Below are 22,723 nucleotides of genomic sequence, written 5' to 3'. Positions count from 1 at the left end.
GGCGAGCGTATCACCATTCTCTCTTTGGGCGAGCGTATCACCATTCTCTCTTTGGGCGAGCGTATCACCATTCTCTCTTTGGGCGAGCGTATCACCATTCTCTCTTTGGGCGAGCGTATCACCGTTCTCTCTTTGGGCGAGCGTATCACCATTCTCTCTTTGGGCGAGCATATCGCCATTCTCTCTTTGGGCGAGCGTATCACCATTCTCTCTTTGTACCTCCTTCACACTCACATTGATAAATATCCTTATAAAATTAGACGTTTCCCCACTATACAGATGGTAATTATGGTATGGCAAAAAATACTCAGAATGCTAGATATTACTTTGTCATTTTTTAGATATCTCCCTATTTTGGGAAACCCTGATTTTATCCCGACATTAGATTCCAAGATATTTAAAAATTGGGCGCTGAGAGGAATTAAGATGGTTCATCAATTGATAGACAAAGAGTTAAGGGTATGTAAAACTTTTGTTAAAATGAAGCAAGAATTTGATATAACAAATAGAGAATTTTATGCTTTCCTACAGATAAGGCATTATGTGCAGGAGATCCTGCAGAATAATATAGGGGTAGAGTCATGGGACAAGTTGGAACATGTTATAACCCTTTTTAAGGCAGGTAGGTATAGTATCTCAGCTATATACAAAATAGTTATTACCTCCTATGGTTATAATAATTTACAAAGATTAGCAGATAGCTGGCAGGTCCCACCAGAAAGAATACAGGAAAGCTTTAATCTTATAGATAGAGCAACAATATCCTCCTCTTGGAGGGAAACACATACCAAAGTTATAAATAGAATATATATCACACCCCAGGTGAAGGCTAGATGGGATAAAACTTTGGCACGTTGCCAGAAATGGAAGTCTATAAATGCAGACTTAGAGCACTGTTTCTGGAATTGTGCCAAAATTAAAAAATTCTGGTATAAAATAAGTTATTGGGTTAGCAAAATAAACCAAAGCAATATACAATTAAAGGATAACAATGTTTTCTTTTTTATTAGTCAAGAAGCATCTCTGTTTAAAAATATCAGTCTGTTAAATATGATAATTATTACGGGAAGATTATTGATTCTGAAATATAGGAAATCCTAATAAAATTTCAAGCTTATAGGAATTTATCCAGAAACTTAAAAATCAATTAATACTGTAACAAATTGATACTTCAGAAAATTCAGAGTTCCAAGTCAAACAATTGGCTAGATCACAAGTTTTGTCGGTAAGGCTATGCGGTGCTATGAGCCTTTTTTTCTTACAGCTCCCTTAAGCCAACGCTGGTATTACGAGTTTTCTGCAAGCCGGCGTTAGCCTCAGAAAAGTGAGCTTTGAGCAAAATTTAGCTCCATAACTCACCTCGATCCCAGCGTTGCTTATGGTAGCAGTAAGCAGTCAAAAGGTGCTCCCCATAGGAAACAATGGGGCTGAGCTGGGTGAAAAAAAAACCACCTGCAAAAAAGCAACGTTCAGCTCCTAACACAGCCCCATTGTTTCCTATGGGAAAATAAAAGTTATGTCTGCACCTAACAACCTAACATGAACCCTGAGTCTAAACACCCCTAATCTTACACTTATTAACCCCTAATCTGCAGCCCCCGATATCGCAGACACCTGCATTATACGTATTAACCCCTAATCTGCCGCTCCGGACTCCGCCGCCACCTACATTATACTAATGAACCCCTAATCTGCTGCCCCTAACATCACCGAACCCTACATTATATTTATTAACCCCTAATCTCCCCCCCAACGTCGCCGCAACTATATTAAATTAATTAACCCCTAATCTGCCGCCGCCGCCAACATCGCCGCCACTATTTTAGTTATTAACCCCTAAACCTAAGTCTAACCCTAACCCTAACACCCCCCCTAATTTAAATATAATTTAAAAAAAATCTAAATAACATAACTACAATTAAATAAATTATTCCTATTTAAAACTAAATACTTACCAATAAAATAAACCCTAATATAGCTACAATATAACTAATAGTTACATTATAGCTATTTTAGGATTTATTTTTATTTTACAGGCAACTTTGTATTTATTTTAACTAGGTAGAATAGTTATTAAATAGTTATTAACTATTTAATAACTACCTAGCTAAAATAAATACAAAATTACCTGTAAAATAAATCCAAACCTAAGTTACAATTACACCTAACACTACTCTATAAATAAATAAATTAACTAAATTAAATTAAACTAATTACAATTAAATGAAATAAATGATCAGCCAATCGGAATTAAGGTAGGAAAAATCCTATTGGCTGATTGGATCAGCCAATAGGATTGAGCTTGCATTCTATTGGCTGTTCCAATCAGCCAATAGGATGTAAGCTCAATCCTATTGGCTGATTGTATCAGCCAATCGGATTTTTCCTACCTTAATTCCGATTGGCTGATAGAATCCTATCAGCCAATCGGAATTCAAGGGACGCCATTTTGGATGACGTCATTTAAAGGAACCTTCATTCTTCGTTAGGACGTCGTTTGAAGAGGATGACTCCCCATTGGCTGGATAGAAGATGGCTCCGCTCCGGAAGGATGAAGATAGAAGATGCCGTCTGGATGAAGATTTCTACCGTCTGGAGGACCTCTTCTGCCCCGATTGGATGAAGACTTCTTCCGTATGGAGGACCACTTTTGCCCGGCTGGGTGAAGATGGCTCAAGGTAGGGAGATCTTCAGGGGAGGATTTATTTTACAGGTAATTTTGTACTTATTTTAGCTAGGTAGTTATGAAATAGTTAATAACTATTTAATAACTATTGTACCTAGTTAAAATAAATACAAAGTTGCCTGTAAAATAAATATAAATCCTAAGCTAGCTACAATGTAACACTTAGTTATATTGTAGCTAGCTTAGGGTTTATTTTATCGGTAAGTATTTAGTTTTAAATAGGAATAATTTATTTAATTTTAGTAAATTTATTTAGATGTATTTAAACTATATTTAAGTTAGGGGGGGTTAGGGTTAGGTTTAGACTTAGGTTTAGGGGTTAATACCTTTAATATAGTAGCGGCAGGGGCGTATTAAGGCATAGGCCAACGAGGCTGGTGCCTAGCGCGACAGATTTTGAGGGGCGGCATTTGCCATGGCTGCACTGAATATGCGGCTAATCATTTAAAAAAAAAATTAAACTTGAAAGTGACGCTTCATACACTCTCAGTCTCAGCCAAATGCAGGTATTTGGGTTTTTTTTAACACTGGCGCACGCACATTGCTTGGCGGCATCAGTCTGGGGTTAGGAGAACAAGAAGGCATACTGTCAGCGGCGACAGAAACACCCGGAGTCTCATGTGGAGGAGCCGGAGGACTTTCACTTTACTCAGGTATGGGCGGGCTGAGTCTGACACCTGACAGTAGGTACCGTAGGAATGATTTTATTAGCATGCACTGTGCGGCAGCTAACACTTAATGCCTCCTCTGCTAGCGACATTAACATTTTATTGCCTAATCATTAGGCAATAAAATATTAATGTTGCTAGCAGAGTAGGCATTAAGTGTTAGCTGCCGCACAATGCACACTAATGAGAGCGGGCTGGTAGGCTAGGGCTGAAGCGAGGACTGGAGAGTTACTGTCTGTGTAAGTGTAGACAGTCAGTGTAATGCCTGTGGAGCCAGCAGTCCCGCTTCCTAATCTGTCTAATAGCAAAGCAGCCGTTTCCTTCCCTCCCCCTTCCTGGCCCCCAAAGTGCCGTGCTCAGCTGACTTGCTTTCACTGACTGTCTGACAGCATCTGCACACAGCCACGCAGATCAAGACAGTAGCAGTGAACAGCATGCTTCTGAAGACAGGGCATAGATCAGGTCACAGGAGAATATTGCAGTGAATATGTGGTAAGAGAGGGATCAGGGATGTTAGAGTTATAGCAAGGCTTGTTGTAAATAATGTGTGCTACAGTCTGCTGCTGCAGGGCAGGTCATAAATACCCCCACCCTCCTGCTCACAGCAGAAAACAGACTTTTTTAACCTCTTTGCTCCCAGAGGTGATGGGCTACTGCTGGAAATATTAGTTATGCTGTGTTTGTGACTGTGCATTGTGTGTGTGTGTGTGTGTATATGTATATATATATATATATATATATACACGCACACACACACACACACATGTCCTGGGGTGTAAAAATATTATGGCTGAAAAAAAGCCTAAAACCTAGGGGGGTGGGGGGCAGCAGAATTTTGACGGCCTAGGGCAGTACAAAACCTAAATACGCCTCTGAGTAGCGGCGACGTTGGGGGTGGCAGATTAGGGGTTAATAAATGTAATTAGGTGTCGGCAATGTTAGGGACGGCAGATTAGGCGTTAATAAAATTTAAATAGTATTTGCGAGGCGGGAGTGCGGCGGTTTAGGGGTTAATACATTTATTAAAGTGGCGGCGATGTCCGGTCGGCAGATTAGGGGTTAATAATTGTAGGCATGTGGCAGCGACGTTGGGGGCGGCAGATTAGGGGTTAATAAATATAATGTAGGTGTAGGCGATGTTAGGGGCAGCAGATTAGGGGTTCATAGGTATAATGTAGGTGGCGGCGATGTCCGGTCGGCAGATTAGGGGTTAAAAAAATGTATTATAGTGTTTGCGATGTTGGGGGGCCTCGGTTTAGGGGTTAATAGGTAGTTTATGGGTGTTAGTGTACTTTGTAGCACTTTAGTTAAGAGCTTTATGTTCCGGCGTTAGCCCATAAAACTCTTAACTACTGACTTTTATATGCGGTAGGAGTTTGGACAGGAGAGGGTCTACCGCTCACTTCTTCCAAGACTCGTAATACTAGCGTTAGGCAAATCCCATAGAAAAGATAGGATACGCAATTGACGTAAGGGGATTTGTGGTAACCTCGAGTCGCGGAAGAAAAGTGAGCGGTACACCTGTACCTGCCTGACTCGTAATACCAGCGGGCGTTAAAAAAAAAAATTTATGCTTACCTGATAAATTTATTTCTCTTGTGGTGTATCCAGTCCATGTATTCATCCATTACTTGTGGGATATTCTCCTTCCCAACAGGAAGCTGCAAGAGGCTCACCCACAGCAGAGCTGTCTATATAGCTCCTCCCCTAACTGCCACCTCCAGTCATTCGACTGAAGACAAGCAAGAAAAAGGACAAACTATAGGGTGCAGTGGTGATTGTAGTTTAAAAATAAAAAACACCTGCCTTAAAATGACAGGGCGGGCCGTGGACTGGATACACCACAAGAGAAATAAATTTATCAGGTAAGCATAAATTTTGTTTTCTCTTGTAAGGTGTATCCAGTCCACGGATTCATCCATTACTTGTGGGATACCAATACCAAAGCTATAGGACACGGATGAAGGGAGGGACAAGGCAGGCGCTTAAACGGAAGGCACCACTGCCTGTAAGACCTTTCTCCCAAAAATAGCCTTCGAAGAAGCAAAAGTATCAAATTTGTAGAATTTAGAAAAAGTATGAAGTGAAGACCAAGTCGCCGCCTTATAAATCTGTTCAACAGAAGCCTCATTTTTAAAAGCCCATGTGGAAGCCACCGCTCTAGTGGAATGAGCTGTAATTCTTTCAGGAGGCTGCTGGCCAGCAGTCTTATAAGCTAAGCGGATTATACTTCTTAACCAAAAAGAAAGAGAAGTTGCTGAAGCATTTTGGCCTCTTCTCTGTCCAGAGTAGACCACAAACAAAGCCGATGTTTGACGAAAATCCTTAGTAGCTTGTAAATAAAACTTTAAAGCACGAACCACGTCAAGATTATGTAGTAGACGTTCCTTCTTTGAAGAAGGATTAGGACACAGTGACGGAACAACAATCTCCTGATTGATATTCCTATTAGATACCACCTTAGGAAGAAACCCAGGTTTGGTATGCAAAACTACCTTATCTGCATGGAAGATCAGATAAGGGGAATCACACTGTAAGGCAGATAACTCTGAAACTCTTCGAGCCGAAGAGATAGCTACCAAAAACAGAACTTTCCAAGATAAAAGCTTGTTCTATGGAATGCAGAGGTTCAAACGGAACCCCTTGAAAAACTTTAAGAACTAAATTTAAACTCCATGGCAGAGCAACAGGTTTAAACACAGGCTTAATTCTAACTAAAAGCCTGACAAAACGCCTGAACGTCTGGAACATCCGCTAGACGCTTGTGCAAAAGAATAGACAGAGCAGAAATCTGTCCTTTTTAAGGAACTAGCTGACAATCCTTCTTGGAGAAAAGATAATATCCTGTGAATCCTGACTTTACTCCATGAGTAACCCTTGGATTCACACCAATTAAGATATTTACACCATATCTTATGATAGATTTTCCTGGTGACAGGCTTTCGAGCCTGAATTAAGGTATCAATGACCGACTCGGAGAAACCACGTTTTGATAAAATCAAGCGTTCAATCTCCAAGCAGTCAGACGCAGATAAATTAGATTTGGATGGTTGAAAGGACCCTGAAGTAGAAGGTCCTGCCTCAGCGGCAGAGTCCATGGTGGAAGGGATGACATGTCCACCAGATCTGCATACCAAGTCCTGCGTGGCCACGCAGGTGCTATCAAAATCACAGAAGCTCTCTCCTGCTTGATCTTGGCAATCAGACGAGGGAGCAGAGGAAACGGTGGAAACACATAAGCCAGGTTGAAGGACCAAGGCGCTGCTAGAGCATCTTTCAGTGCTGCCTTGGGATTCCTGGACCTTGATCCGTAACAAGGAAGCTTGGCGTTCTGACGAGATGCCATGAGATCCAGTTCTGGTTTGCCCCAAAGTTGAATCAACTGTGCAAACACTTCCGGATGGAGCTCCCACTCCCCCGGATGAAAAGTCTGTCGACTTAGAAAATCCGCCTCCCAGTTCTCTATTCCTGGGATATGGATAGCTGATAGATGGCAAGAGTGAACCTCTGCCCTTAGAATTATTTTTGAAACCTCCAACATTGCTAGGGAACTCCTTGTTCCCCCTTGATGGTTGATGTAGGCTACAGTCGTGATATTGTCCGACTGAAATCTGATGAACCTGACCGCAGCAAGCTGAGGCCAAGCCTGAAGAGCATTGAATATCGCTCTTAGTTCCAGAATGTTTATCGGAAGGAGTGCCTCCTCCTGAGTCCACGAGCCCTGAGCCTTCAGGGAGTTCCAGACTGCACCCCAGCCCAGAAGGCTGGCATCTGTCTTACTATTGTCCAATCTGGCCTGCGGAAGGTCATACCCTTGGACAGATGGACCCAAGATAGCCACCAGAGAAGAGAATCTCTGGTCTCTTGATCCAGATTTAGTAGAGGGGACAAATCTGTGTAATCCCCATTCCACTGACTGAGCATGCAAAGTTGCAGTGGTCTGAGATGTAGACGGGCAAACGGCACTATGTCCATCGCCGCTACCATTAAGCCGATTACTTCCATACACTGAGCCACTGAAGGGCGAGAAGTAGCATAAAGAACACGGCAGGAATTTAGAAGTTTTGACAACCTGGCCTCTGTCAGGTAAATCTTAATTTCTACAGAATCTATCAGAGTTCCTAGGAAAGAAACTCTTGTGAGAGGGGATAGAGAACTCTTTTCTTCATTAACTTTCCACCCATGAGACCTCAGAAATGCCAGCACAATGTCCGTATGGGACCTGGCGATTTGAAAATTTGACGCCTGTATCAGAATGTCATCTAAGTAAGGGGCTACTGCTATACCCTTCGGCCTTAGGACCGCTAGGAGTGACCCTAGAACCTTTGTAAAGATTCTTGGTACCGTAGCTAACCCAAAGGGAAGAGCCACAAACTGGTAATGCCTGTCTAGGAAGGCAAACCTGAGAAACCGATGATGATCTCTGTGTATCGGAATGTGAAGATAAGCATCCTTTAAGTCCACGGTAGTCATATATTGACCCTCCTGGATCATAGGTAGGATGGTTCGAATAGTCTCCATCTTGAAGGATGGAACCCTGAGAAATTTAATTAGGATCTTGAGATCTAAGATTGGTCTGAAAGTTCCCTCTTTCTTGGGAACTACAAACAGATTTGAATAGAAGCCTTGCCCCTGTTCCTCCTTTGGAACTGGGGGGATCACTCCCATAACTAGGAGGTCTTGAACACAATGTAAGAATGCCTCTCTTTATCTGGTTTGCAGATAATTGTGAGAGATGAAATCTCCCTTTTGGGGAAGAAGCTTTGAAATCCAGAAGATATCCCTGGGACACAATTTCCAACGCCCAGGGATCCTGGACATCTCTTGCCCAAGCCTGGGCGAAGAGAGAAAGTCTGCCCCTACTAGATCCGTTTCCGGATCGGGGGCTGATCTTTCATGCTGTCTTAGAGGCAGCAGCAGGTTTTTTGGCCTGCTTTCCTTTGTTCCAAGCCTGGTTAGGTCTCCAGACCGGCTTGGACTGGGCAAAATTTCCCTCTTGTTTTGTATTAGAGGAAGTTGAAGCTGCGCCACCCTTGAAATTTCGAAAGGAACGAAAATTAGTCTGTTTGGTCCTTAATTTGTGGGACCTATCCTGAGGAAGGGCATGACCTTTTCCTCCAGTAATATCAGAAATGATCTCCTTCAGTCCAGGCCCGAATAGGGTCTGCCCCTTGAAGGGAATATTGAGAAACTTTGAAGTAACGTCAGCAGACCAGGATTTAAGCCATAGCGCCCTACGCACCTGAATAGCAAACCTGAGTTTTTAGCTGTTAGCTTGGTTAAATGAACAACGGCGTCAGAAACAAATGAATTGGCTAGCTTAAGAGCTTTAAGCTTGTCAAGGATATCATCCAATGGGGTTTCTACCTGTAGAGCATCTTCTAGAGACTCAAACCAGAAGGCCACAGCAGCAGTGACAGGGGCAATGCATACAAGGGGCTGGAGAATAAAACCTTGTTGAATAAAAATTTTCTTTAGGTAACCCTCTAATTTTTTGTCCATTGGATCTAGAAAAGCACAACTGTCCTCGACAGGGATAGTTGTACACTTCGCTAGGGTAGAGACTGCTCCCTCCACCTTAGGGACCGTTTGCCACAAGTCCCGTGTAGCGGCATCTATGGGAAACATCTTTTTAAAAACAGGAGGGGGAGAGAACGGTACACCTGGTCTATCCCATTCCTTAGTAATAATTTCTGAAAACCTCTTAGGTATTGGAAAACATCAGTATAAACAGGCACTGCATAGTATTTATCCAATTTACACAATTTCTCTGGGACTACAATGGCGTCACAGTCATCCAGAGTTGCTAAAACCTCCCTGAGCAACATGCGGAGGTGTTCAAGCTTAAATTTAAATGTAGACATATCAGAATCAGGTTGAAGTGTCTTCCCTGAATCAGAAAAATCACCCACAGATAGAAGCTCTCCTTCTTCGGCTTCTGCACATTGTGAGGGTATATCAGACATAGCTACTAAAGCGTCAGAGAGCTCTGTATTTGTTCTAGCCCCAGAGCTGTCTCGCTTTCTTTGTAACCCTGGCAGTTTGGACAATTCTTCTGTAAGAGTATGATTCATAACTGCCTCCATGTCTTGTAAAGTATACGCAATGGGCGCACTAGATGTACTTGGCGCCCCTTGAGCGGGAGTTATAGGCTCTGACACGTGGGGAGAGTTAGTCGGCATAATTTCCCCCTTGCCAATTTCCTCTGGTGATAAATCTTTTAAAGCCAGAATATGGTCTTTATAACTTATAGTAAGATCAGTACATTTGGTACACATTCTAAGAGGGGGTTCCACAATGGCTTCTAAACATAATGAACAAGGAGTTTCCTCTATGTCAGACATGTTTAACAGACTAGTAATGAGACCAGCAAGCTTGGAAAACACTTTAATTAATGTGAAAAAGCAGATTATAAATAACAGTACTGTGCCTTTAAGAGAAAAAACCAAACACAAAAACTGCAAAATAGTGAAAAAAGCAGTTAACTTTATGAAATTTTTACAGTGTGTATAACAGACTAAAATAGCATTGCACCCACTTGCAAATGGATGATTAACCCCTCAGGCTCAAAAACGAAGCAAAAAAATGGTAAAACCGTTATAACAGTCACAAGCAAACTGCCACAGTTCTACTGTGGCTCCTACCTTCCCATAAAATGACTTTTGTAGGCACAAAAACCCTTTACAGAGGTCCAATATGTCAGGGGACTCCTTCAGGTTAGCTGGATGTCTCAGAATGTAAAAACAACTGCGCAATTAGAGCGCGAAAATAGGCCCCTCCCACCATGCACTCAAAGTGAAAGGGCCATAAATAACTACTCCTTGGAGAAATCTAGTCAGCCATGTGGAAAACTAGGCCCCAAATAAAGATTTATCACCCCCAGTAAAAAACGTTCTTTATATATATGCAAACGTTTTACATACTAAGCCATAATAGAAAGTAATATGAATATTACCCTTTACTGCAAGCATGATGCCAGTCGTTATTAAATCACTGCAATCAGGCTTACCTTAAATATATCAGGCACTGTCAGCATTTTCTAGTTCTTATCATTCCTCTAGAAAAAAATATACTGAACATACCTCAGGGCAGTTAATTCTGTAGGCCGTTCCCCCAGCTGAAGTATCCCCATACTCTTCAGTTATGTGTGAGAACAGCAGTGGACCTTAGTTATAACCTGCTAAGATCATCAAAAACCTCAGGCAAAACTCTTCTTCTAATTTCTGCCTGAGGTAAAAAACAGTACAACGCCGGTACCGTTTAAAAATAACAAATTTTTGATTGAAAATAAACTACACTAATTCACCACATCTCTCTTGATACTTCCCTTGTCGAGAGCTGCAAGAGAATGACTGGAGGTGGCAGTTAGGGGAGGAGCTATATAGACAGCTCTGCTGTGGGTGATCCTCTTGCAGCTTCCTGTTGGGAAGGAGAATATCCCACAAGTAATGGATGAATCCGTGGACTGGATACACCTTACAAGAGAAAGCAGCGTTGGGACCTCTCAACACTGCTTTTTAAGGTTACCACCAAACTCGTGATCTAGCCGAATGTTTTTACAAATGGAAAAGTATAATTGTCAGTTTTCCTGAAGAAATACAGAAACAATTAATTACACCCTTTAGGGACACTACCTATATTGAAATGGCCATTGCAAATGGGGAATATCCTGCTTAATAGAAGATTCAAGGGAGGGTGGGAGAGAGTGGAGATACAAGGGCTCTTTTTTTTTTTTTTCCTTTCTTCTTTTCCTTATGGTTTCTATATGTTATTTCTGTATATTTTAGTTCATTAAGAAAATTACCATTCGGTATGCAAATTCATATAGTGCCAAATCTTGGAAACTACAAATACTGTTAATTGCAATATTTTTTTTTGGTTAGATGGAGGATATATGTATGTTAATTTTAATTTACAGTATATAATATGCTGGCTATATTTTCACTGTCTAGCATAGTTTGCTTCATAATGTCTAATATGTTAAATTTACTTATGGCAATGTCATCACTATTGTTTTTTTCCCTATTTAAGAGACTAATACTTGTTATGACAAAGGAATATACTTTATATATGTATATTGAGGCACTGTTAGTAACGATGATGTATGTAATGCAAGTAAAATACTTACAGGATTTTATTTGTTTGTATCTCTTCTTTATTGGAATTGTATACTGAAATGGTTAATAAATAAATATAAATAAAATAATAATAATAAAAAAGATAAGGGAGACAATACTTTAAATGCTGTCAAGGTTTGGGAGCCGATTTTTTTTTTTCTTTGAATGCATCAATAACAAGGTATACAAGAAGCATACAGAAATAATTTTGTTTAGTATACAACAAATAACAAGTTAAAGAGTATATATATCAACAACATGAAATGTAATCCTGACTTGAACATTGGGGTAGACTACCCTAGTCCACAGTGACCATGGTATATTCTGCCCATACTTCCGGTCACTTCTCGAACTAGTGCTAATCCCGATATTGGGCTGGAAGTTTCACCACCCTTCCACTTGATGTAATTTTACATGAACTATCCTCTAATACAGAAGAAGGTGATTGAGAGTCTGCTGGAAGCAAAGAAGTATCCCCACTGTGATCTTGCTGAGGGGAAGGCACCCCTCTTAAAACTGGGGATCCCACCGGCAGTGGTACTGAGGCATCCAGTTGCAAACTCTCAGGCACTGGCTGAAGATGTTTTCGATTTCGACGTGTGACTATCCCTCCATCAGTAAGGACTACCTAAGAACTTGGTTCTGGAGAGCATCCAATTACCGTAGCAAACGTCTTCCATTTCTTCTCATCATCCAGTTTAACTCTGACACTTTGTCCCACATTCAGCTCCTGCAAGGGACTCACAGAGTGTTTCCTGTCGTAGAAGAAACAATAGCCCCTTTTAGCCTCTTCATCCCTCCTAAGGACCTCGTCCTTGAGGAACAGAGTTAGTTGGAGAAGACACCCACAGAGGGTAAAGTGGTGCGAATCTGATGTCCTAGCATCAGCTGTGCTGGGCTAAAACCCGTGGCTTGAATGGGAGTCACCCTATAGGCCAAGAGGGCTAGGTGCAGCTTGAATTGCTTCAAAATTTACTTTGTTGTTTGAACTGCCCTTTCAGCCTTTCCATTGGCCTGTGGGTAATGTTGACTCAACGTAGAATGGACAAAATCATATTCACTGCTGAAAGAACTGAACTCCGTGGAAGCACACTGCATTCCGTTATCACTCACTAACTCCATTGGTATGCCCCACCAAGCTCTTGAGACGAGTGATAATGGCTTGAATTTCCAGGGTGCAATCTCCAAATACCTGGAATAGTAGTCAATCACAACTAGGTACTTTTTCCTGTGCAGTTCGCACAAATCAGCAGCTATTTTCTGCCATGGGCCTGCAGGCAGTGGAGTAGAAATCAAGGGCTCCCTTCTCTGAGTAGGCCGGCGTTCCCAGCAAAAGGCACATTTTGACACATGGCTTGAGATGTCGGAACTGATCCCAGGCCACCATACTGCAGTAGCTGCCCTTTCTCTGTACTTTGTAATGCCCAAGTGGCCATCGTGAATCCTGCTTAACATCTCCTGCCACATGTTACAGGAATAACAATGCGGTCCTGGAACAGCACCAACCCATCCAGCTCCGTGAGCTGTGACCTTTCTGATTGGTAAGAACTTAAAGACATCCAGGCTGCCCGGCTCTCGGGCCAACCTTCTTTTATGTACTTAATAACTTCTTGAAGGTCAGTATATAAATGTCTCCTTTCTTATTTGCTCTAGCTTCTCTGATGAAATGGATTTGGATGCCAGAACTGAATCTACATACACTTTCACATCTGATTCCGTTGAAGATTCTTCAGCAGCAGCCAGCGGGAGCCTGTAAAGTGTATCTGCTGCTACCAGTTGCTTCCCCGGCACATGCACTACCTGAACGTTGAACCTGAGCAGCCTCATCAGAAGTCTCTGGCATCTTAAGGGTGTTTTGTCAATATCATAGGAGTTGATTAGAGGGACTAATGGTTTATGGTCAGTCTCCAGACTAAATTTTTCTAAACCCACTAGGTAATGCTGGAAGTGCTCACAGGCCCAAACAGCAGCCAGACACTCTCAATTTGTGCATATTTTGACTCAGCAGCCATCAGTGTACAGGAACAGTAGGTGATGGGCTGTAGTTTGTTCTCATTCAACTGCAGGAGGGCGGCCCCTAACCCATAACTGCTTTTTGGAAGGGTCATAGAACCCCAACACTGGGGCAGAGCCCAGCAGGGACTTGACCTGCACACAAGATTTTTCCTGTGAAGGTCCCCAGACCCAGGCAACATCTTTCTTTAGCAACTCTGTGATAGGGTGTAGTATTGTAGATAAATCTGGAAGGAACCTACCCACATAATTCACAAGGCCCAATATTTGTCTCATGTACATCAGAAGGATTTTTCATCTGTTCAATAGCAAGGATTTTATCAGGGTCCAGCTTGATGCCACCCCCATTGATAATATGCCCAAATTAACATAACTCAGCCTTCCTAAAATGGTATTTCTCCTTATTTAATTTCAACCCGGACACTCTAATGGTCTGCAGCACACAGCTCAATCACTAATCATGTTCTTCCAATGTAGACCCACACACCAAAATGTCGTTCATGACGACTGCCGTGCCCTTGTGATCCCTTAGGATAGAACTCATCTCTCTTTGAAATATTTCAGGAGCAGAGGATATTCCGAAGGGTAGTCTGCAGAAGCAAAGCCGACCTACCGGTGTAATGAAGGTAGTCAGTTTGTGGCACTTTGGATCTAGAGGTATCTGCCACCCAGTACCCAGTGTAGAGAAGAACTGCGCCCCAGCCAATTTCGGAGCTATGTCTTCAAGTGTCGGCAGCACATATCTCTCTCTTCACCGCCTCATTCAGCCTTTTCAAGTCTACGCAGATGTGTACCTTCCCGTTTTTCTTCATGAAAGGCACAATGGTGGCACACCAGTCAGTTGCTTTAACAACCTTTTCAATAACTCCCATATTCTTCATACGCAGAAGTTAGTTCCTTCTCCACTTGAGGTATGAGCGGGAACGGAATTCTACGAGGAGTGGTATGCTGTATGGGACTGCGTCACCTTTAAGTGATATTCAGACTGGGTTGCAATTCAGTAGGCCCAATTCACCAAACATGTCTTCTGAAATCTCATTCACTCTGGCGACCAGGCCCAAACCACAGGCTGCTTTTCTGCTCAATAGGTTGTTAACACACTGACCTCTAATCACATGTACCCACATGGTGAATTTCCTTTGCTTGTACTCGCAGCTGGCAAGAAATTTCCCTGCACAATCGATGTGGCCAGTAGGACTATGAACTTTTGTTGTAACTTTCACCAGCTGAGGCTGTCGAGGCAGTTTTATGAATGCTGCAAGGGACATAACAGTGATATCTGCTCTTGTGTCAATCTTAAAGGCAACTTTGGCTCCCATTACAGTAAGAGTAACCCACCAATCTTCATCTGAACCAGACTGTTTAACAACAGACCCATAAAGGACACTTCTTGACCCTCCTGGTCACTATCCACCTGCATCTCTTTAATGTATTCAGTTTTACACGCCACTTCAAAAACATAATTTATGCTTACCTGATAAATTTATTTCTCTTGTGATGTATCGAGTCCACGGATTCATCCTTACTTGTGGGATATTCTCCTTCCCTACAGGAAGTGGCAGAGAGAGCACCCACAGCAGAGCTGTCTATATAGCTCCTCCCTTAGCTCCACCCCCCAGTAATTCGACCGAAGGCTAGGAAGAAAAAGGAGAAACTATAGGGTGCAGTGGTGACTGAAAGTTTTAAAAATAAAAATATATATATATGCCTGTCTTAAAAAAACAGGGCAGGCCGTGGACTCGATACATAAGAAGAGAAATAAATTTATCAGGTAAGCATAAATTATGTTTTCTCTTGTAAGATATATTGAGTCCACGGATTCATCCTTACTTGTGGGATACCAATACCAAAGCTTTACGACACGGATGAAGGGAGGGACAAGACAGGGACCTTAAACGGAAGGCACCACTGCTTGTAGAAACTTTCTCCCAAAAATAGCCTCCGAAGAAGCAAAAGTATCGAATTTCGAAAATTTGGAAAAAGTATGAAGCGAAGACCAAGTCGCCGCCTTACAAATCTGTTCAACAGAAGCCTCATTTTCAAAAGCCCATGTGGAAACCACAGCTCTAGTAGAATGAGCAGAAATTCTTTCAGGAGGCTGCTGTCCAGCAGTCTCATAGGCCAAATGGATGATGCTTTTCAGCCAAAAGGAAAGAGAGGTAGCCGTAGCCTTTTTGCCTCTCCGCTTACCAGAATAAACAACAAACAATGAAGATGTTTGACGGAAATCTTTGGTTGCTTGTAAGTAGAACTTTAAAGCACGAACCACATCAAGATTGTGCAACAGACGTTCCTTCTTTGATGAAGGATTAGGACACAGTGAAGGAACAACAATCTCCTAATTGATATTCTTATTAGAAACAACCTTAGGAAGAAACCCAGGTTTGGTATGCAAAATCACCTTATCTGCATGGAAAATAAGATAAGGTGAATCACACTGTAAAGCAGATAGCTCAGAAACTCTTCGAACCGAAGAGATAGCAACTAAAAACAAAACTTTCCAAGATAGAAGCTTAATATCTATGGAATGCAAAGGTTCTAACGGAACCCCTTGAAGAACTCTAAGAACTAAGTTTATGCTCCAAGGCGGAGCAACAGGCCTAAATACAGGCTTAATTCTGACCAAAGCCTGACTAAAAGTTTGAACATCTGGGACATCTGCCAGACGTTTGTGTAGTAGAATAGACAAAGCATATACTTGCCCTTTAAGAGAACTAGCTGATAATCCCTTCTCCAAACCCTCTTTGAGAAAAGACAATATTCTAGGAATCCTAATCTTACTCCACGAGTATCCTTTGGATTCACACCAATAAAGATATTTGCGCCAAATCTTATGATAGATCTTCCTGGTGACAGGTTTTCTAGCCTGAATCAGGGTATCAATGACCGACTCAGAGAACCCACGCTTAGATAGAATTAGGCGTTCAATCTCCAAGCAGTCAGACTCAGAGAAACTAGATTTGGATGTGAGAACGGACCCTTTATTAGAAGGTCCCGCCTCATTGGCAGAGTCCACGGTGGAACCAAGGACATGCCCACTAGGTCTGCATACCAAGTCCTGCGTGGCCACGCAGGTGCTATCAGAATCACTGACGCTCTCTCCTGCTTGATTCTGGCAACCAGATGTGGAAGGAGAGGAAGCGGTGGAAATACATAGGCCAGATTGAAGGACCAAGGCACTGCTAGAGCATCTATCAGAACCGCCTTGGGATCCCGGGACCTGGACCCGTAATGAGGATGCCATCAGATCCAATTCTGGTGTGCCCCATAGCTGAATCAGCTGAGCAAATACTTCCGGATGGAGTTCCCACTCCCCCGGATGAAAAGTCTGACGACTTAGAAAATCCGCCTCCCAGTTCTTTACTCTTGGGATGTGGATTGCTGAGAGATGGCAAGAGTGATCCTCTGCCCATCTGATTATTTTGGTTACCTCCATCATCGCTAGAGAACTCCTTGTTCCTCCTTGATGATTGATATAAGCTACAGTCGTGAAGTTGTCCGACTGAAACCTTATGAATTTGGCTGCAGCAAGCTGAGACCACGCCTGAAGCGCCTTGAATATCACTCTCAGTTCTAGAACGTTTATCGGAAGAAGAGATTCCTCCCGAGACCATAAGCCCTGTGCTTTCAGGGAGTTCCAGACTGCACCCCAGCCTAGCAGGCTGGCATCTGTCATTACAATGAGCCACTCTGGCCTGTGGAAGTACATTCCCTGAGACTGGTAGTCCTGAGACAACCACCAGAGAAGAGAATCTCTGTTCTCCTGGTCCAGATGCAGTTGAGGAGATAAATCTGCATAATCCCCATTCCACTGTTTGAGCATGCATAGTTGCAGTGGTCTGAGGTGTAGGCGGGCAAAAGGAACTATGTCCATTGCCGCTACCATGAGTCCAATTACCTCCATACACTGAGCCACTGATGGCCGAGGAATGGAATGAAGAGTTCGGCAAGTGGTTAAAAGTTTTGATTTTCTGACCTCCGTCAGAAATATTTTAATTTCTACCAAATCTATCAGAGTCCCTAGAAAGGAAACTCTTGTAAAAGGGAAGAGAGAACTCTTTTTTATGTTCACCTTCCACCCGTGAAAGAAAAGCCAACACAATGTCCGTGTGAGACTTGGCTAAGTGAAAAGTCGATGCCTGAATTAAGATGTTGTCTAGATAAGGCGCCACTGCTATGCCCCGAGGTCGTAGAACTGCCAGAAGGGACCCTAGCACTTTTGTGAAAATTCTTGGAGCTGTGGCCAACCCAAAGGGAAGAGCCACAAAATGGTAATGCCTGTTTAGAAAGGCAAATCTGAGAAATTGATGATGATCTCTGTGAATAAGGATGTGTAGATACGCATCCTTTAAGTCCACGGTAGTCATATATTGACCCTCCTGGATCAGAGGCAGAATAGTCCGAATGGTCTCCATCTTGAATGATGGAACTTTGAGGAACTTGTTTAGAATTCTGAGATCCAAGATTGGTCTGAAAGTTCCCTCTTTTTTGGGAACCACAAACAAGTTTGAGTAGAACCCTAGCCCCTGTTCTTCTTTTGGGACTGGGCGGATCACCCCCATGGTAAGAAGATCTTCTACACAGCGTAAGAACGCCTCTCTCTTTGTCTGGTTTACAGACATTCGAGAAATATGAAATCTCCCCCTTGCAAGGGAGTCTTTGAATTCCAGAAGATATCCCTGGGACACAATTTCTAAAGCCCAGGGATCGTGAACATCTCTTGCCCAAGCCTGAGTGAAGAGAGAGAGTCTGCCCCCTACTAGATCTGGTCCCGGATCGGGGGCTACCCCTTCATGCTGTCTTAGAGGCAGCTGCAGGCTTCTTGGCCTATTTACCCTTGTTCCAAACCTGGTTAGGTCTCCAGACTGACTTGGATTGGGCAAAATTCCCCTCTTGCTTTGCAGCAGAGGAAGTTGAAACGGAACCACTTTTGAAATTCCGAAAGGAAAGAAAATGATTTTGTTTGTTCTTCATCTTATTTGATCTATCCTGAGGAAGGGCATGACCTTTCCCTCCAGTGATATCTGAAATAATCTCTTTCAGTTCAGGCCCGAATAGGGTCTTTCCTTTGAAAGAGATGTTCAAAAGTTTAGATTTAGATGATACATCAGCAGACCAGGACTTAAGCCATAATGCCCTGCGTGCTAAAATGGCAAAACCTGAATTCTTTGCCGCTAATTTAGCCAGTTGAAAAGCGGCATCTGTAATAAAAGAATTAGCCAACTTAAGGGCCTTGATTCTGTCCATAATCTCCTCTAATGGAGTCTCCATCTGAAGAGCCTCTTCTAGAGCCTCAAACCAGAAAGCAGCTGCAGTAGTTACAGGAACAATGCATGCAATAGTTTGGAGAGAAAAACCCTGATGAACAAAAATTTTCTTCAGGAGACCCTCTAATTTGTTATCCATAGGATCTTTGAAAACACAACTGTCCTTGATAGGTATAGTTGTATGCTTAGACAGAGTAGAAATAGCTCCCTCCACCTTAGGAACTGTCTGCCACGAGTCCCGCATGGTGTCAGATATGGGAAACATTTTCTTAAAAACAGGAGGGGGAGAGAACGGAATACCTGGTCTATCCCACTCCTTAGTAATAATATTCACAATCCTCTTAGGGACTGGAAAAACATCAGTGTAAACAGGAACCTCTAAGTATTTATCCATTTTACACAATTTCTCTGGAACCACAATAGGGTCACAATCATTTAGAGTCGCTAATACCTCCCTGAGCAATAAGTCGAGGTGTTCAAGCTTAAATTTAAAGGTCGTCATATCAGAATCTGTCTGAGGAAGCGTCTTTCCTGAATCAGAAATTTCTCCCTCAGATAACAAATCCCTCATCCCTACTTCAGAGCATTGTGAGGGCATATCAGATACAGCTACTAAAGTGTCAGTCAGCTAAGCATTTTTCTTAAACCCAGAGCTGTCCCGCTTTCCTTGTAAACCAGGCAGTTTAGATAAAACCTCTGTGAGGGTTGTATTCATAACTGTGGCCATGTCTTGTAAAGTAAAAGAATTTGACGCACTAGAGGTACTTGGCGTCACTTGTGCGGGCATTACTGGTTGTGACACTTGGGGAGAGCTAGATGGCGAACCCTCATTTACCTCTGATTGAGAATCAACTATTGCTCTATTTTTAATTGCTAATATATGTTCTTTATAGTTTATAGACATATCAGTACAATTGGGACACATTCTAAGAGAGGGTTCCACAATGGCTTCCAAACATAATAAACAAGGATTTTCCTTGGTGTCAGAAATGTTAAACAGGCTAGTAATGTAACAAGCAAGCTTGGAAAACATTCTAATCAAAGTAAAAAACACTTAGAAATAAAACGGTACTGTGCCTTTAAGAGAAAAAAAAAGCTGCACCAATTCTGCAAAACAGTGTAAAAAAGCAGTAAACTTAACGAAATTTTTACAGTAGCACCATAAAGACAGGTATGCAAATAAACAATTAACCCCTTAATAGCAAAAACGGATTGAAAAAACGCAAAACCGTTAAAAAAGACTTTCAGCACCTTGCCACAGCTCTGCTGTGGCTCCTACCTGCCCTTCAGAACGATTTGTGGGGAAAAAAACTTCTTTTACAGCTCTCAAACACAGCAGAAACCTCAGGGGAAGCAGTTAGATGTCTCAGAGGAAAGGAAACTGTGCAACTGAGGCGCAAAAATAGGCCCCTCCCACCTCACTCGATGTTTTAAGGCCTATCAGAGAAACACCAGAGTGTCTCTTAATTAACCATGTGAGTTACAAAACTCAAAACCAAGCTACAATAACCCCTTTAGTCCCTTCAAAAAACGTTATAATTGCCTTTAATAAACAAAACGTTTTTCCCAAACAGTGTCACCAGTAACTAATGAGCCCTTCAAGCAAGCTGAAATTCCTATCAAAGTGTCTGAATACAGCTTACCCTTCCCTCATGGGGATATTGCCAGCCTTTTCTAGAATTAACACAGTCTGTCTAGAAAAATATAGACTGAACATACCTCATATGCAGCTTAGCCTGCAAACCTTTCACCCAACTGAAGTTTTCCAGTACTCTTCAGTCCTTGTGAGAACAGCAGTGGATCTTAGTTACAAAGTGCTAAGATCATCATCCTCCTTGCAGAAATCTTCATCCCTTTTCTGCCAGAGAGTAAATAGTACACACCGGTACCATTTAAAATAATAAACTTTTGCTTGAGAAATAAAAAACTAACATTTTAGTCACCACATAGCTCTTTGCCCTTCCTAGCAGTTAAGCAGGCAGAGAGAATGACTGGGGGGTGGAGCTAAGGGAGGAACTATATAGACAGCTCTGCTGTGGGTGCTCTCTCTGCCACTTCCTGTAGGGAAGGAGAATATCCCACAAGTAAGGATGAATCCGTGGACTTGATACATCTTACAAGAGAAATGGCCCATTCGGTTACATTTTCTACATCTTTTGTCTTTAGCAGGGCATACGACACTCTGATCATGGGTATGGTTACACCGCATTCAGCGAGCATGCTGCGCCCTGGGCCTATCTGTTGCCCTTTGTCTACCACTCACACTGTGCCTTTCACTAGCAGCTCTCCTGAACTGCTGTACTTCATCCATAATACTCTCAGACCTCAGATCAGCACTTTGCTTTTTCACCAGTTCACTCTGGTGGGCCATCCTAATAACCCCAACCAATGTTAAATCAGCCTCCAACTGTTGCTTCAGTGAGACTTAATCTGCAATTCCTATGACTATTCTGTCTCTGATTTGCTCCTCTTTAGCAAGACCAAACTCACAGAATTCAGCTAGTTCATACAAGCTGCGCACAAATGACTCCACAGATTCTCCCACACGCTGAGCACGTTTTTGAAAATAGGCCCTCTAATGAATTACATTTCTTTTGGGCACAAAGTGAGCACTGAGTTTGTTCATAACTATTTCAAAGTCAAATTCTTCCCCTTCTTGGAAAGCAAAGGCATTAAACACTGGCTCCACATCTTTCCTCATATAGTATATAGTATAAAAAAGAGAATTAACTTGTACTTCACCACTTTCCTTGTCCAGCTTGGAAGCAATCCAGAAGCGTTGAAACCGCTGATGCCATGTGGGCCAAGCTGCAGGCTGAGAGAAATCAAAAGGCTCAGGTGGGGTAAACTTCAACATTGTCATTAAAGGGACAGTCAAGTCCAAAAAAAACTTTCATGTTTTAAATAGGGCATGCAATTTTAAACAACTTCCCAATTTACTTTTATCGCCAATTTTGCTTTGTTCTCTTGGTATTCTTAGTTGAAAGCTAAAACTAGGAGGTTCATATGCTAATTTCTTAGACCTGGAAGACTGCACTTTTGACCACTAAAGGGCATTAGTTCACATGTTTCATATAGATAACATTGAGCTCATGCATGTAAAGTGACCTAGGACTGAGCACTGATTGGCTAAACTGCATGTCTGCCAAAAGAACTGAAATAAGGGGGCAGTCAGCAGAAGCTTAGATACAAGATAATTACAGAGGTAAAACGTGTATTATTATAACTGTGTTGGTTATGCAAAACTGGGGAATGGGTAATAAAGGGATTATCTTTCTTTTTAAACAACAAAAATTCTGGTGTTGACTGTCCCTTTAATCAGGAAACAGAAGCGCAGGCAAGTACTTCTGACACCATGTCATGAGATGCAGGACACAGCATAGAAGGTACAACGCTATTTTATTGCAGAGCATAGAAGTAAACAGCTTGTACAATACATCTAACTTGTTAACTGCGACATAGACAATAACGGCCCTAAACCACGCCCCCATCCGGTGACATCACTTCCCACTCTCGTCACAATTTGTTTGAATTAAATAGCATCAAACATATATCAGTGTAATAGTTTATTAAAATCTGGTTTTGATGTGTTAACATTTTAAAATAATTTATTTACTTATTTCAGAAACTAAGAAGCTTATACGTCAGGGCGATATAGCTTACAAGAAGGGACGCAATGCTCTTGACTGCACAGACTGCCTATGGCCCAAATCCAGTATCGGAACTGTAAATATCCCATACGTTCTATCATCTGTTTACAGTAAGTTGCCCTGCAGGCTGTGTTTGTAATTTTGTACGTTAAATCGTTTAAGTTTAGGTCAATAAAATATTCATTTCTAGTTTGTAATGATTTATTTCTCATGTAGGTGCCAGTGAAGTATCTATAATCACTGCAGCTATGCAAGAATTTATGACCCTGACATGTGTGAGGTTTGTTCCTCAAACGGAAGAAACTGACTATCTGGATATTAA

At 42.1% G+C, this 22,723-nt stretch overlaps 1 protein-coding gene across 1 annotated transcript in view; it reads left to right on the top strand.

Annotated features, from left to right (window-relative positions):
* Positions 1-480: 480 nt before the first annotated feature.
* The window catches only part of LOC128656857 (embryonic protein UVS.2-like), a 184,280-nt gene continuing 162,037 nt past the window's right edge, over positions 481-22,723 (top strand). The window contains exons 1-3 of the mRNA XM_053711023.1: positions 481-622; positions 22,377-22,511; positions 22,618-22,723. The exon at positions 22,618-22,723 is cut by the window's right edge and continues 12 nt beyond it. Of these exons, the coding sequence (XP_053566998.1) occupies positions 481-622; positions 22,377-22,511; positions 22,618-22,723 (383 nt within the window). The remainder of the gene's footprint in view (positions 623-22,376; positions 22,512-22,617) is intronic.

Source organism: Bombina bombina, chromosome 4, assembly GCF_027579735.1.
Source record: "Bombina bombina isolate aBomBom1 chromosome 4, aBomBom1.pri, whole genome shotgun sequence".
In the NCBI taxonomy this organism is placed as follows: domain Eukaryota; kingdom Metazoa; phylum Chordata; class Amphibia; order Anura; family Bombinatoridae; genus Bombina; species Bombina bombina.
Note: the sequence above shows the minus strand (reverse complement) of the source record. Positions and strands in the feature narration are given on the sequence as shown.